Source organism: Cricetulus griseus, chromosome 5, assembly GCF_003668045.3.
Source record: "Cricetulus griseus strain 17A/GY chromosome 5, alternate assembly CriGri-PICRH-1.0, whole genome shotgun sequence".
NCBI lineage: Eukaryota > Metazoa > Chordata > Mammalia > Rodentia > Cricetidae > Cricetulus > Cricetulus griseus.
The window spans coordinates 148496860-148514702 of NC_048598.1; the positions used below are offsets into that span (position 1 = coordinate 148496860).

Below are 17843 nucleotides of genomic sequence, written 5' to 3' on the forward strand. Positions count from 1 at the left end.
TCAGAGGCAGTGGGGACTGGGGTTTCGGGGGGCCAAGCCAGGCAGGGGATTTGACGCTTTCAAGAAATGGCTAATCAGGAATTGTAATTATCAACGGCAAGCTGTGTGGCAGGAAGATCGTTGATAAACACACTTACGCATGCGTCCGTGTATGTCAACAGAAAAAAAATGAAGGCGAGGGCATTGTCAACTGTTCTTTTCAGGGATGAAAATGTTTTCCGGATACCAGCGGTACTTCAGAAAATCCCACCACTTCCTAAAATCTCTGCCCAGAGACTGTTACTGGGAGTCAAAGGCAAAGGCTCTCAGGGACATGTTACCTGGGATGTACGTCATTGCTACAGGACTTTTAAGGCTATGAGACCAACACCCTCAGTAACTGAATAACATTGCCAATTAACATAGGTTCATGTTTCTGAGTCACAATTACAGAAGAGAGGGAATAAAAAAGTCCTGTATGCAAAGGGTTAGCCTCTTCCATTCTGTTTCAGATGGTCTGTGTTCCCTAACATTAGGGAATCTCTAGACGGTGCCTAATAAAAAAGATCTTTGCCATGATCACCAAAGAACTACCAGAGCTATGAGTCAGTCACGGAGTCTGCAAAGATGCGCAGCCCTGGCTGGCTGCAGGCTTTGCCAGCTGTTCAGAATTATAGAGGAAATAAAGAGGCGTGCTTGCCTATTTGGGAGGGTGGGGTGGAAAGGAAAGGGGAGAGCCAGCAGTTCAATATCTGGATCGAACAGAGGAACTTTTTCCCCCCAAGGATCCTGCCGGGAGGAACCTTGACATACACAAAGTCAGAACGTAGACAAAGTTGCCCTGGTGAGAACGATAAGGTCACCCGTGGGATTGGCGAGATTATCTCTGTCAAGCACTCGGACAGCATGCGGTCAAATGATGCATCATGCAGTCATTTTCAGGGGGGAAAATCAATTTCTTCTCCAGGTCGCTCTTTGCTTTTCAAAGTGCCCTTGTAGGCCGTCATCACCAAGCATTTATCAATTTAAATGCTGTAAATTGATAATGTGCCACTGTGCCTTGTACTGTTTTCTGAATTATTTTGATACTTATATTTGCTCAATAGTCTCCAAACCCTCAGAGCTCCCACATTCAAAGGGGCATTTTTCTTTGTTACATGCAGAAGTGATGAACTTTTTATGATTCATACAGGAGAGTGCAGACATCTTGGTGGTGGGAGGGAGGCATGGGGCTGAAAATAAAGGTACCTTTTACTACTTTTTTTTTTCTTTTTTAAACTAGGGTACTCCTGCTTGAAAGACTTTGAGAAGGAAGACAAAGCTACATTTTCACATGTTTAGTTAAGGAGCTCCAGTTATGGGGCACTGCATGGAATTAGAACACCAATCGTAAAGCTGCAAGCACTTGTCCCCTAACCCTTGTGAGCGCTGGGCTAGGTTGAAATCAGCCTACTTTTCCAGTCTTTACATTCCACTCTCTAGGATGTGCTGATGCCAAACAAAAGTAATAAATCCTAATGAAAGCTTACATCACACACACACACACACACACACACACACACACACACACACACAGAGAGAGAGAGCTTAGAAGCATGGGAGCCCAAGGAGAGTGTTAACCACACACTAATGCCAACTTGATTTGCATTGGGAATCAAAGCATGGGGAGAGTTTAGGCTGGAGCCTTGGAAAAGCAAGAGAAAAGCATGGCAGTTGCAGCCTCTTTAACCTCCAGTGATTTATTGGCCCTCAGCCAAGTTATCAGGGGAATCTAATTCTTCTTTATTATTCAAATAAACCACACTTGGCACCATGGTTCCCTTTCAGAATAGCTGCACAAATAGACTGAGCTCTGTCATTTATTTGACCTTGTACTTGTGTGCTGTAGCTATAATTTTATTTGCCATTCTATACAACAAACGCAGAGGGATCTAAAATACGGAGACGAATGGCAGGATGGGGAAAGGTGTTTATAGTAAACATATATCTGCATGGGTTAAAAAAATCATTGATGTGTTTTTACCTTCACCTCTTTCAGGTTTTATTCCCCTGGCCACCCTACCCTAAGCTGTTTTAGACTCAGCCAGTCTGTACCTGTCTAGAGCTTCCTTCCGGCCATGGCCAGAAACTGACTTGTAGGAGGGGTGGGGCATGGGACAAGAAAGGGAGTGGCCAGAGTCTATTGCAGGAGAGCCTTCAGCTTGTGGGTGAGATGTCCTAGTCCTTAAGAAGCACTCATTTTCAGATTTCTAGTTTGTTCTATAACCTATTTTGTGGTCCACAGCATTTGGTTACTGGGAAAACACTTGGTTTGCCCATGCTAACATCTGCATCTCCCACTTCATAAGGTGTTTCCAGAAGCTGTGAGTCCACTTTTATCCCCTGGTCCACTGATACATATGTCCTCTGCCTTTTATGTCTATGTTGGCCATGGATAGCTCTGCTGTACATATGAACTCTATAGGAAGTGAATCAGTTTGCCATAATCTTTATGCTAGCCTATAAAGGGTCCTATGTGGCATTTACTTTCAGATTTTAGTCTCGGAAAAACTTTACTTTCTTTGAGGAACATCATTTTCTTATTGTTGATGGTTGACTGTATTTCCCTTTTTGCTTTGGTTGCCAGGAAGCATGCAGTTAAAACTAAAGCTTTATTAACCACGTCCATGGGACATTTAAAGTATCTATTTGTGGTTTCCCACCCCTGTGGTAACAGATTACCCAGTTGTATTTCTATTTTTTCCTTATTCTATTTTGCCATCATTTTTTTATTGTATACATTTATCTTAAACCTTCTTTTTGATAGTAGATATATAGCCAACACATAAATATTTATGCAAGCTTTAAGTCTGGGATCAACTAGAAATGCTTTCTGTTTACCACGCAATGGCTGTTTTGGATTCTTTGGTGAGAATGCTCCTTCTGTTTTAGAAGCAACTTCATAAAAGCTGGCTCCATAGCATTGCTATATGTTCTACACTGGAGAAGCCATTCTGTTTTCTTTCTTTATTTTCAGCCCTGCCAATTCCATTAGGGCAGGGAGCAGAGCTGTCTCCACCAGCTCTAGAGGCATTGCCAGGCACACAGCACTCAATCTCTATGCAAACTAAACTGAGCATTGCTAGGTAAGGCCCCTCCTTCAGGGGGAGACCTCCTTGTAAAGTAAACCACACCTTGGGTGCTAAGCATTATCTATGACATCTATCTATCTATCTATCTATCTATCTATCTATCTATTTATCTATCTATCTATCATCTTTCAATCGATCTATCATCTACCTACCTACCTACCTACCCATCTAGCAAGGCCACTCCCCTACTGCCCAGGCCAGTCTCATCATCACAAAGCTACAGGAATACTTTATAAAGAATGGCCAACATGCCCAAAACTCAGATACTAGACAATTGAGAAGGAAGCCTGCTTGGCTTTCTCTACCTGGGCTGTCCCACAGTTCTCACTAGAAGTCCCTCCCTTTGCCTTTCTTATGTGAAAAAAAGACACCCCTAATTCTCTTGTAAATACAAGCCATTGTAAAGCCACCACGTGGTGAGGAGGCAGGAATATGGTGTGATTAAAAATGCAGCCGTGTGGTTTTCACCGCCATGCTCACATACCCACAGCTATTTCCCTGAGGAACACACTGCAGCAAATCTACATGGAAAGGAAGATGCCTTCTCCTTGTCTAGACTTTCATACATAAACTACTTTGGCTTCAAACATTTGGTTGCATCTAATGCTTCTGTACAGGTGTGTGGGCATCTGTGGGGTATGTGTGTGTGTGTGTGTGGGAGAACAAATGCTTATTTTCTTTGGATGCCACTCCTGGGTACTCTGTATCTCAATTCTGCAAGAGGGAACTAAAGACACCTGGGAAGGGTTAGGGCTTAGGGACCTTTATGGACCTGTTTCAATGCAGAACTGGTTGCTTTGAAAACTTTCCCAGAGTTCAGCAGAGGCCTCCCTGTTCTGGTTGATGCACTTAAAACATGCAGTGCTATTTTAATGGCAACCAGGAATTTTCCTTACACTTCTGTTCTAAACCCAGCTAAGTTGATATGGCAAAAATCACCCTTTTCCCCATTTGACCCTCATCTAGTAGTGTTGTATTGCTTCAAAATTCATCAGTCTATGAACCTTTTCCTGGGGGTGCCCACTGCTGCCCACACTGCAGCACCCAGAGGAGATGGCCATGCATGTCACAGCTTGGTTCTGCCTCCGGAAGTCAGCCTGCTGCCTCCTGGAAGAGGAGTGGCCAGCCTCAGGGCAGGTGCTAGACACCGGGTCATTTTTACATGGCCGATTTAGAAAGCACCATGATCTGTCTCTAATTTTAAGGAAAGAGTGCCTTCAGTGTTGCAGCCGAGATGCAGAAAAAGAAAGGGGAAACCAGCACAGGGTTAAAGCCAAATTTTCCTTGAACAGATGATATTTCAGATGGCCACACTATTCCAGACGCATCAATTTCCTTGAAAATCCAATCCATATATGTGCATATGCTGTGCTGGCAGGAGGACTGCCTGAAATGGCCAAAACCCAAGAGCTAATATTCTTTTGGCCAGAATAATGCAATTATTATTTTCCTAGCTATCAGTCTACGCATACAGAGCCATCTGTTATGCAAAGCAAACATACACATCTCAATTACAGAAAATGCAGTTGCCTTGACAGAATTTGGACTACACCACTAACCAGGACTGTAAAATGTGTTTGCAGCTAGTATATAATGGATGCTTTTCAGGGGTTCCCTAATTAGCATTTACCTGCTTAAACTAATTATTCATCCTTCTTCTTTACTGGCTTATTAAACTCTGCTGGATACCCACACAAAACAAGAGTATGGCATCAGAAAATCACAACAGTGTGTTCCCAGCCCTACCTTGTGTTAACAATACAGGGAAACACCCTATTTGGAATTGGAGATTTCTGGACAGATTAAGATGAGGATTAAAACCTATCAGAGGCTACAACAAAAGAGAGATCTCAGGGACATACAAGAGAATGTACACTGAGTTAACACCAGTCCTTCCCATACCCTGATTTTGTGAGAGTCCACAAGAAATTGGTGGGCACACTACAGTCAAGAGCACACATGTTCTCCAAGGAAGGGCTCATGATTGCATTTCCCATTTGGAATCTCAACAGCAAATAATCAAATTTGGCAGGGTTTCTGCTCCTTCCCCAGCCTTCCTCAAACAGCAAATCTCTCTATTATTTCCCAATGTCTTTCTTGATTTAGCTGTCTCCCAGTAAGCCTGCTAACAGCCAGAAGGTTCCGGCCAAGCTGGATGTGTCCTTTGGGCTGTGCCAACCTTCAGAAGCTTTGAGTCTGGGTGGGGCCTGCTTATGAGAAGACCAGAGACGCTTATCTCCATCGTTAGCCTGGAGGCAGCTGAGGGAGAGGTAGCTTATCCTGCTTGGCAGAGCATCACACACATACAAAACCTTCCTGCGGAGGCTGCATACCCCTTTCCCAGCCACCAAACGAAAAGGGTAAAACTCAGCCCATAACCTGTACAGGAACAGATACCCAGATGTTGGGTGCTTTCATCGCAAACACATCTGGATAATTAGCTGAGCGGAAGGCCTTATTTCAGAATAGGCTGGCAAGCTGTAGATGCAACCTGAGCCTCAGAATGCAGTAGAACTGAAGTGTTTGTATTTCTGGAGAAAATCAAGGACTCTGTCCCTCGCCCTACAAGCCTCTGCAATCTCTTCTTTTACCCCCTGACTAACACATGTGAACAATTAAATGGCAAACCATGAAAGGCAGCTTTATTTTATGAAATTGTCTTCCAGCATCAGGCAGGTTTTTGCCAAGGCAGAGTACCCTTTCCTGGCAGGAACCCTCCCTGCAACACATTTTAATGGTGTCTCTCAGCATTTCTTGACTCCAAATGACTCCTGCCATTGTGTCAGCTCCCAGGATAGCACGGGGCACTCCATAAACATCCAGTAATAGGACACAAGGGAAGCACTATTAGTGTGTCCCTCTCCTACCGGGCACTGGGGTTTCAAAGTTCAAAACAACCACGGGAGAAACTTCATTTGTTCTCAATAAATTAATAATGATCCTTGGGGGGTGGGGTGGGGAGGGGAACTCAAGTTTATTCTGAAAGCCCAACACAGACAGGCTTCTCTGACTTAGAAGATTCAGGTAGAGGCCTGTAAAGAATAAATTAGATAATGCACACTAAACAGAAGATCTCTTTTAGAAGGAAAAACAGTAGACCAAAGGAGACTTTACATTCAGTGCCAAGAATCTAAATTGTTCAACTTACTTGTGAGAGGCCTAGGTAGATAGAGACGGTTTCGGAAATGTACAAAAATTTTCCTTCTTGATTTAGTGCAAATACGAAGCCATCCAGGGACTGTAAGAAAAAATATAAATATGTTAATATATACACTTAGTAATAAAGCAATAAAGTGAACTGAAGCCATTTTTTTCTTCATGTGTAATAAAAGTCCTAAGTTCGTTTCCATTGCCTTGTATGAATGAACAAATGGGACAAAGACCTCAAGATCTTGTCTATTTCACAGAGTCCTTTATGCCTTTGTCATTTTGACCAAGATTCATTCTGTGTAGTATAACATAAGATCATGTTGACTTTATGAGATATTGCCTTTATTTGGGGGGATTCTGACAGTGGTAACTGACAGTAAATTGGCAAGCTCCTTTGCTAAGGGATAGAAACTAATGAAATAAAAGGGGGAAAGGCTTCTACGGCCTTGATTGATACGAATGTTGATAATGTATTAATTAATAAAGGATGCTCTCTATACACTGGGCACCAATCATGATAAGGAAAATAGGAAGAGTTGGTATGTTGCCAGTGAGTGTGTAAGGGCTGAATCTCATACACCACAAACTGCCTAGCAATGGGACAGACTGAGTTTCTACTGTAGCCCCTGGGAACCAAAACAGAAAGAAAATACTAACAAAAGCTGGAAAGAATGAAAGTTGTCAACAGTGTCACTGGGCTCTTAGAAGGCCCAGTCTAACTGTCCTTTATGAGGGCTGCAGTTCTTGTTTGGTTTGACCAATGATGGACGCCATCATGGGATCCAACTACACACTCAACTCAAATTAGGAATATTCTATTTCAAGTTCTTGTCATCAAATGCATTTCATCCCTTTCACCATCCTCACAGCTTTTGCTTTGTGTCATTCATCTTTAACAAGGTGGGCTCCAGAAGTCCACATAGGGAAGGAAGGTTTAAGTCTTAGTGATCTTAACAAAGGCTGCCATTTACAAAATTCAGGAATCTATGTCTGGACAAGGTATGTGGAAACACTAATGACATACTTTTATAAATACAGAAAGTTGGAATAAAGTCATAAAAGTAGAAATATGCATTCTTGCAAATCTCAACAATAAAGTTTGGATTACATGAATACTGGAGAAAATGTCATCTTTGTCTTCAGATTCTATGGTTGAAATGTGTCCCAAGGACAATGAGACAGAAACTTATTTTCCAGTGCAACCGTGTTGAGTGGGAACTTTAGGGGGTGGTTAGGGCAAGAGAGTGCTGCCCTGAAGAATTCACTGGCACTGCTCATGCTGGTGTGGGTCAGTCATCTCAGGGGCAGCTTTCCCTGAGGATGAGATTAACCCTCTTTCCTTGCCCTCTCTCTCCAGTGCTCTCTTGCCTTCTGTCTTCTGTCATGCATTGATGCCTCATGAAGGCCCTGACTAGATGTAAGCCCCTTGGCCCTGGGGTTTCTCACCTCCAATAATGTGAGAAATATCTAGTCTCTGATATTCTGTCCAAGCAGCACAGAAAAGGTTAGGATTATATATATATGGGAATACACATACATACATTTACAAATCAGCGCGAAGTGTGAATTTCTGTGTTTTCTGACCCATTTTAAATACCTCCCTACACTGCTTCGGAACTGTGGAGGCCCCATACTCTGCTCTCTAATTTAGTGAGTTCTGAAAACAACTCAAAAGCACAATGCATTGTTTTCCAGAAATCAGACTATACAATGGGCAAATCAACACACAGCTATGTTAACAGTTCACATTGATTCTACAGCATGCAGTGAGAAGTCTACATGTACCCTCTTTTAATTTCCTCACATAGCTGATGGAATAACTGTATCATCTCAATTCTCTACACACTGACACTAAAAAAGGTAGCAAAGTTATGCAACAAGCCCATCTTGCTTTGGAAGTTTGGATCTGAGCCCTGATAGGTCAGTGATTTTCACTGAAATGCTATTTATATGATATGTGTAGATTAATGAAAAGCTAAACAATCTGAGTGTTTCTGAAGCTATTTATACTTAAGGGAGCTTATGACTTCGTAAATGGTTTTCAATGAATTGTTCAGATTATAGACTAGGATTGTTAGTGGCCTGTTACGATAAATCTTTCCACCAAAAGCTGCCTGAGCCCCACTGCCATGTGTGAGCTTTACACCAGCCACCTGCCCGAGTTAGGCCCAAATGAATACACAGAAACTTGTATTAGGTTCAGTGCTGCTTAGCCAATGACTAGGATTCTCATCTGTTAGTTCAGTTTCAATTATCATAAATCTATATATTTTATAAGAGTTATCTTATTGGACGCCTTATCGGTGTCCCTTCCTGCCAGTGGATCACATTGTGCCGCTGGAGCAGGAGCGGAGGGGAAAAGAGGGCCCTTCCTGTTTCTCCTTCGCTTAAATATGAGTCTCCTTGCTATGTCACTTCCTGCCTGGATCATCACTTCTCTACTACATTTCCCAGAATCCTTTTTGACTCCTAGTCCCATCTACTTGCTGTCTCATTGGCTAAACAGTATTTTATTTAACAATCAATAAGATAAACATACACAGTACATTCCCCATCAGGGGCCAAAGACAATAGGGGAGTGGACTGACAGGAAAGTTCCTGAGCCACCTCTACACCCCATTACCAGTCCACCTTTGCTCTGTGGATTTTCCCTAAAATCACATGGGAAACAAAATACTGCTAGGATATGTGGGCTTCTTGCCATTGACAAAATGACCACAAGTACCTGGCCAGGTCAGCCCGTCAGGGTGCAGAATGTTAATACTGTTGGATCTCCCACACACTGGTATCAGGCAAGCCTGGCTAAGCACAGGAAGCTGGTACTACAGGGAGAAAATGCTTCCTCCCTCAAGCAAGGTAAGGATCTTGCTTCTCCACATCTTCACCTCATGTTGTATAACTCTGGTAGATGAGGATCCCTCCCTTCAACCTTTCCTCTGGGAAGGGGGCTTTGCTAGATTTCCCATTCAACTAAGTAGCCAGGAACTGATGAGAGAGCCATGAAGACCATCTTTTCAAACCATAACATGCTTCAGCAAGTGAGAGTGGAGGATATCACAAGAGGGTAAGGTGACAGCCAGAGGGCTCCTGGCGAGCAAAGGGCAGGTGGAGCTGGCCTGAAGATAATCCCCTGTAATGGAAACCCTCATTTCACAGGTGAGGAACCTGAGGCATGGAGGGGCTATCTAGCTGGATAAAGTCAGATAGGCAATTAGTTGTTGAGTTAGGATGAGGTCTAGTGCTGCCATGACTTTAGAGGGCCTACAAGGGTTGGCTTACGGTCAGACTGAATTTCTCAGTGGTGGGCAGTGTCTCATGTAACTTCTAATAAGAAATGAGCAAGAGCTCCATGTAGACTTACTGAGCCCAGCTCTACCCCTTGATGTCACACATTTCGTATGACTAAGAGGAATGGAAATTATTTTCCCCCAGAGTACTGTTTATGGGTTTGTTAGAGTATTTGAATACTCGGATGCCTCAGATTCGTATCATCTGTGTATGTCCCGATTAGATCCCCACCCCTTCTCTCTTGTCCCCCCTCCACTTTCTTCGTGACTTGTTTTTGAGTTTTGTTAAAGACATCGACTTACTCGGGTTCCCAGACTTACTCTGTAGCCTAGACTGGCTTCACCATCAGTGACCCTCCTGCCTCAGCCTTCTCAGTGCTTGGATTTTAGCAATGTTGTTACAACATCCATCTCTGAGTGAATTTCTTTTTTGGGGGAGCCTTCCTTGAGCACCTAGTGCCTGTCCTGAAGAGATGTCAATGCCACATCCACATACCCCCCATTCCTGTTAAAGAAGTATGTTTTATGAGACTAGTTCCTACCTGTGTACTTACTACAGTGCAAGAGGAGGAATGGGTACCACAGGGTGGCTGAACAACAAAGTAGTACCCATCTAATAACTGGCCAATTCTCTATGGCAAAAATAAAAGCTTTGGCACATCTCTAGACTTTCTGATAAGGTCAAAATGAGTCCATGTATACATGGCACAAAGACTCAGCTCGTTAAAAATAACATCGGGCATCAGAGATGGCTCATCAGGTGAAATGCTTGCTGTGACAACATGGAGACTGCAGTTCAGACCCCCAGAATCCATGTAAGCATCAGGTAGGCATGTGCGCCCATCTGTAATCTTAGCACAGGAAGCAGAAATAGGATTGTAGCACAAACTGGCTGGCTGGCTAGATTATCTAGAACTGGCACATCCTGGGCTCACATAAGTGAACCCACTTCCATGTGTAAGGTGGAGAGCCACTGAGGAAAATAAAGTCAACTTCAAGGCTCCACCTGCATTCACACATGCATATGTGACCTATGTACAGACAGGGTGTCCGCACACAGATGAGCATCCACACAGGTGAATACACATACCCACATATATACATATCACACACACATACAGATGACAAAAAGTAACATCTTGCTTAGGAGCAGGGACATGTTTTAAAAATCTGATTAATTAACCACATTTCTACATTATGCTTAATCATTCTGGTCAACTCTACCCACTGTCTGAGATAGACTGCCATAACTCAGGCTCGACTACCTTTCGGTATCGAACAGGATGGGAACTGGGATGGGAAGCAGACTGCCACAGAGCTGTCCCCTTCTGCTTCAAGGCTGCTCCCTCCTCAGCTATGCCCCATTATTTAAATGCTTGAGGAGTATCATGGAATTTGTTTAATTTCAATGTCCCAATTTAAAAAGGTCAGGAGGAGGAAGGAAACACTGAATCAGTTGTTTTGAAAACCAAATGTGATTAATCTGAAAGTTCTGTTTTTTTTTTGTTTTTGTTTTTGTTTTTTTTCTTTTAGGATTTTGAGTTGAGGGAGCTGTGATATACCATGCTGCCGAATCACCACAGGCTACTTTCTAAAATAATTTTTTTAACTGCCCACTGTTTTCAACAGGCGCCAATTAAGATTCTGGGGTCAAAGGGTTAATTACATCTTCTTACCCACTATGTAGAATTTTCTGATTATTAACTAAGGTTGGATTAAGATGAAAAAGAACCTACACAAAATGTTAACACTCATCCCTCCTCAAAAGACCTGCTGCAAAACCAGGCTGAAATTTAGCTGCGTTCCTTAAGGCATACCAGACAACACCACCTTAACAGCAACAGTAAAAACCGGTATCTTAAAGATATGCAAGCACCTGATTTATCAAGACAGTTTTCTTATTACTGAAAACACTTCCTGGCCATGCAGACTGGGCTGATAGGAGATTCCTTTGTCACATCCCAGTGAGTCTGTGAGGCAGACAACCAGGAGTGAGGCGCAGAAGCAGAAGTCAGAGGCAACACTCTCTTGGAATAATAGTGCCTGTAATTATAATTTATATCCCCCGACATCGCACAATGCAGACGGTGTATGGCACTGTTTCTTAACCCCCAAAGCTGGATGTGCCTCGCAGTGTTTATCAAGTGATGAGGTTAGTTCCTTATAGTGTAGGGAACTAACTGCAGCTTCACCATGGAGGGCTACTAATGTTTAATGCATTGTGCTAAATGGATTTATATTTGTCAGAGTTTTGTCTCTGCTTTGCTTTTAAGGCACATTCCACCACAGCCAGATTTCTCAGAGTGAAATCTTACTAGGATACCATCACAGGGGCAATTCACATGTCTATTACCACCGTGAAATTAGTGCCTCCTTTTTCCACATGCCAGGGCTGAAGGGGAAAAATTCACCCTTAACTCCTTTTCTGACCTGACTCCAGTTAGAGAAGACTTGCCAGTAAGCCAGGGTATTTTAATGACAGATTATTTTAAAGTAAACCTTCACCATCTGTTCTGCCCCCTCATTATGAATGCAAAAAGAACATATTTCACAATTACATCAGTAAAAAAGTGAGCTCCCCATGATTTAAATGCACACACGTGTTCCTTGTCCCATGTGCCAGGCATCTGTGATGCTCTTCTGATCCGGCTCAGACTGGAAACAAAGTAGCCATGTGCAACATGGTCCCTGCATGCTGAAACATCCCTTCCAAATGCAACTTCTCCACTCTGACATGATTCAGGTTAGACTAGAGCATGCCTTCTAGACACTAGAGTATTTCTATGAATGTGACCAGGACTTTGCTGGTGGTTGGATGATCTCCATGGCAGATGGACTAGGAACTGAACAATTGGATGGTATCAGGGATTAGCAGGTCTGTTCTTAACGATGCAGAGAAAGCTTGACTTGTAGAGTGAGGTCTGTCCTCTAATATCTATCTTTTTACTCTGTTTTGGCAACATTTAAAAGAGTGAGAGAGAAAAAAATCTTAAGGGTTTGGCTGCTTTTGGATACAATTGCACTTTGATAAAAATTGCCTGAAAATGCCACAAGGCCTGTGGTTGTTCTGGGGGATGACGCTGAAGGCTCCCACACACACGTAGGCTCCCAACTTCAGAGAGCCTGGACAGGGCCCAAAGTTCCCACATGTAACTGATTACAGGGAAAGAAGGAACCCTCCAGATAGACCCTGCAGTCTGACCTTCAACAACAGAGCTCTGTGCACAAATAAAAGCTGTATTTTCAGAAATGAGAATCTCAGTCAAGAGTCTTTTCTCAAAAAAGGGAAGAGCCAGGTTTCTCCTGAGCTCATTGTCTCCCTTCACCACTGAGGCAATGGCACGTGTATTGCCATGTGCCCAAAAGCCACGTCTCCCAACCACAGCATGAAACTGAGTTAATTAGGTCAAATTTGACTTGGCACTGCAAATGAATTCAATAACAACAAACCATGACACCTTGAAACACCTGTCTTGCACCATTCAAATCTAAACTCCTCAGATGAGAAAATACAGAGACTCCCTCTCTCTTTAGTTTCTAGAGGACAGGGCTCAGCATTAAAGGGAAGATGGGCTAGAGCAACGCTAAGACACAAAAAGAACACAGATGTTGCCTCTGAGCAAGGGGACTGGGTTTAGTTTGAGTTCATTCAAACTTTGTGGGAGCTATGTATCGGAGAGCTCATCTGTTTCTGGGATGCGAGTTCAAGCCTGACATCCAGGCCTGAAAGAGGTGGACATCTTCATCAACATATAACTAAATGGACCACAGACCTGGGTATGCTGTCAGTGTGTGGCATTTGAATGAGTTGAACCTACCTCTTAGCCCGCATTAGGAATGGTATGTGAACCCCGCATTGTGGCTTGTCCTCAGGAATCAGGGGTCCCCCTGGGGCATTGCTCAACAATGTGCATCAGGAAGGATTACTACTTGTTACTGCACAAATATTCATTGGTACCTCACCAAGTCTCCTTGTTGCTTGTGAGAGGTGTTAATTAATGCAAAAATAACCCCTCAGAGTGCAGGGCCTGAATCCCCCTCTTGCATCACTCCCTGGGAATTCAGATCTCTCTTTCAAGTTAGGGGAGGAAGCCTCCTTTGGCAGAAATAACACTATAGTACATTACTCTGGTCCAAAAAGACCTAAAAATGCCACTGCTCTGCTTTGGCAAAACACATGGCACTTGGTCACAAATAGAGTGCCAGGTGTCTTTCAAGTTGTTGGCATTGAAAAGCAACAGAAACACAAATACCAAATGTTATTTGGCATCCTGTATATTCCTATAAAGTATTTTAGATGTGTGCTATTAATAGCATATACACATACAATAAACAATCACTAACACCTATGTGTTACATTTGTTATTAGAGTACATGACGCAGTGAACAATACACAGTTCACTCAGTATTGACTATGGAAAAATGTGAGGCCAGTTGCATAGAGCTGTTGATCTACCCCTACAAGGATCACCTTTTGATGGCTTGTCTTACAGCGGGCCCATACAACCCAGGTTTCCCAAAGGCTCAACTCAATCTTAAAAGTCATCTTTGGGATCCGTGACTGAGAAAATGAGTAAAACTTAAAAAATTAACTCTGCAAAACAAAAGCCTCAAGGCCAAGGGCAGCTTCTAGTTTAAAATACCCCGAATCCACAGGAGGACTGTCACTTAAGTTCACATCTTTACATGGCTTCCATTGGGAAAAGGCAGGACTGATTACAAGTCTTTTATACATGCAGTCAAAACACATGAGATTTGGGGGAAAAAAGAGCCCAGTGGTGAGGTATGATTAGGAAAGCCCACGGTTAATAAAGGCTCATGGGGAGACAGCACCTCCCAACAGACAGCTGCAACAAGATGTGGTGACATATAGCAGGGGCCCAGATTTCCTGTCCCAGGGTTTTGCAGTATGACTTAGGGGTTTGCTTTGTTTCTCCTCTCTGGGAATACCTATGTCATTTTATATGGAAGTCAACGTGAAGAGAAGACACACTTCATAGAAATTTAGTTTATAGTGGTGTTCACCTGGGTCAGCTGGGCCACACAGATGTCCCTGCTATGGCTCATCATGAAATGAATCTGTACACTGGGAAGAGGGTGACTTTAAAAGTTATGCTTTTAAGAGAAAATAATAAATGCTTGTACATGTATTCCTTGAGGTAAGAAGTTTGTGTCAGGAGTAGTAACAATGATTAAAGAACCCTGTAAGGAATTTAGCATCTTAAAGACCATTTAGAAACCTCGGATATTAATCTGCTGCATTCACACGAGTTTCATTTCTAGGAACATTGTATTTGTATCTCTAGGGAAAAGGCATTAAAAAATTTGCACCAAAAGAAACTTGATTGTTACAAATGTAGTTGCGAATTTGGGGCTAATGCCTCTGCCATGGAAACCTCCCATGCTCATTTCAGTAAACCATTACAACCGAGCTCTCTGCTATCTGTTTTACAAATCACCCAACTAATTAATAATTAATTTTTAGTAAGCCCACATAAGGCCATAAATATGATGGACCAATAATAGAAACTAGCGCTTCGTTCTTGAAAGCCACAAAGCTCCCAATTGTGGCTGAAATCTCCCATGAGTACTTGCAGCTCTTCTGGGCCCCACATTCTATAACATTGGAATCTTTCTATTTTCTTTCTGTGCATTCCGAATGCTTGGAGGCTGTGTTGCTTCACTGCACTAGCTCCAGAATTTAGCTCCATATGAAGCAGAGACTCACATTTATAGGAAAATCAATTATTCTGATAGAATTGGGGCCTGGCTCTGAATGAGCTCAGGATAAACAACTCGGTGTCCCACTTGCTTTGGCTCTCTGATGCCTGGCTGACCCCTGCTTTCATTTCACAGCTAGTGGCCGAGTCTAGGTTAACAGGACAGCCTCTGCTGCTTGTCCCTAGACTGCTGTCCCTGCCAGGGCTTTGAGGTAGTGCTTCTTGTTTTATCTTGCATACTTAATCATTTAACATACAGAGGGTACAAAGCTATTAGGGGGGATTTCTATTGTTCATCTACTTCACTATTCTCAAACCATAACAACTATCGCCACACCCATTCCCCAACAGGGTGGCTCTAGATGCCATCCTTTGAAGATGCACAATTTGGCCTGTGACATTTGCTAGTACTAAGTCAGTTAGGTGTGCATTAAAGAACTGATCTGTTTGAGCAGCTATGTGGACACTTCCTGCTTCTGTGGTCTCCTCAGGGTCAGAGTGGGAGCACTGAGCCAGGATATGGGGTGAGTGAAGGGATTGGTACAGTAGAAGAGTAAACTCTAGCACTTTCCACGAACTTCATAAAGGGGGCCTTTTGTTTGTTTGCTTATTTTATAACAGGAAAAAAAAAAACAGAAAAATGAGATTACCTCCTCTTCCTTATTCTATTCTGTGGCAATTCCCCTGGGGAATTCAATGTCACTGCTGAAAGGGGGCTGGCTATTTATTTTGTGAATTTCAAGGTTCAAACAATGCTTTAAGCTAAAACTTTGATGGAATTTAAAACTTCGATGGAATAAAACTTAGCCAAGTTTTTAGCTAGTATATAAAAATTTAAGATTTTGTTCTAGATCACTCTGTGATGTTTCATTACATCTATACATTGGGTAATACTTAAATCAAAGTAAACATGCATGTTTTTTCAAAACTTTTTCGTTTTCCTATAGTGTGAAGAGTAAAAAGTCCATGCTTCTAGAGTTAAAGACTACACAGACGACGTTATCTGCAGTCATCACATATACTGGTCCTTCCTCCATCATGCCCTTCTGCCTCAATGTATCAGGCAGTGAAAATGACAGCCACACTGTCATTTTGAGTACTTGGCAGACATATGAAATAATCATCGTGATCGTTATTTTTCCCTTAAGACTGATACTCTAATTCTCTTTAAAATTTAAAAACACATTCCATATTGTCTTGAAGACATTCATAGAGTAACAGATCCTTGTGTCAAAGGACCCATTATCAAATGGTCAAAACTTTCAGAAATGGGTTTGTTTTCTAAAATTTGAGATACTTTAATATTTAATACTTTAATACTCTAATAACTATAGATGGCCAATTCTAAGAGCTGGTAACGTCCACAGGAAATCTTTCCTGGGTGGAGGGACCAAGGGCAACTGTGGGAAGGCAGTTCTTCCCTCCCATCCTGGTGAGCTGGAGTGAGATCTAACTGTTATGAGCCCTCCTTGCCTAAATTCTTCAGCACAGTCACTAGTAGGTAACACACCTGGGACTGCATTTCTTGTCTCTGTTGCCAACAACCACAGAAGTGCTGGGCAGGAATATATCATCGTACCTTTGACTTGGGCTATTTGGCTGAACAGAACCATATAGCTAATTTTGCTATAGAGCCTTTGGCACTGAACGAATTTCAGTAATTGGTAACATGTTTTCAGTACTCAGGACCATGTGATTTCCTCAAGATACATGATGGCTCTAACACTGTAAAAGGGATTCAATATACCAATATCTTCCACCCACTCAAATATAATGATCTAAAGTAATTCCAAAAGAAATCTGCAGTTGGCTTTGGAAACTTCAAATCAATAGGCTTAGCCCTATTCTAATGGCCCCAGAAGTCCATTTACACTGCCTTTTGTCTTAATTAGCTAGATCTTTAGAACAAAAGTAATTTGAAAATGGACACAATCTACAATTCAACGAATCTGACGAATGGCACTCAACCTCTCAACGACTTTTAAATTTACCACAAGTGTGTTTAGTCTAAAGTATGTGTTTTGGCCTTAGCCATATTTACCAAGAATTCCTTCAGCCATGACAGTTGCCTTGCCAACAATAGTGAGAGGGAGGGACAGAGCATATTGATTAAGTCCCAAGTCTGATTTTTCACTTGGCCCTCAGCCTAGTTTTTTAAGTGCTGGGCTCAGGAACTACTACTTATTTTCATTAATATAACAGTATTTATCTTAGCTGTCTAGAGTCATAAGATGTCAAGATGATCACATTATTCACAATGAAGAAACTATCCATCCCCCCAATCTCTCACATAAGGCTGCAGAGCAATTTTAAGGAAGTCTTGGTCATCAAAGAAGGGGGAATCCCCATAATAACTGCTCCTTAGCCATCACACAGTCCCTAAGTAAACCCCAGTCTCTCTCTCAAGAGAGTTGTCTGAAAGCAGGGAGAAAGTACAAGGTGGCCCCTTTTTTATTTCCCTTTCTTTTTCTCCTCTTTTCATCATTCTGTCTGCAATTTTCATTCATCCATTCAGTGACATTGGGGCTGATAGTTGCAAGAATGCCTGTGCTTCACAGCCAACTGTGTGGACCACG

At 42.4% G+C, this 17843-nt stretch overlaps 1 protein-coding gene across 6 annotated transcripts in view; it reads right to left on the reverse strand.

Annotated features, from left to right (window-relative positions):
* The window catches only part of LOC100759473 (neuronal PAS domain-containing protein 3), a 794410-nt gene that overhangs the window by 224022 nt on the left and 552545 nt on the right, over window positions 1-17843 (reverse strand). For all 6 annotated transcript variants that reach the window (XM_035445687.1, XM_035445688.1, XM_035445686.1 and 3 more), the window contains one exon: window positions 6259-6348. In XM_035445687.1, coding sequence (XP_035301578.1) covers window positions 6259-6348 — 90 coding nt within the window. The remainder of the gene's footprint in view (window positions 1-6258; window positions 6349-17843) is intronic.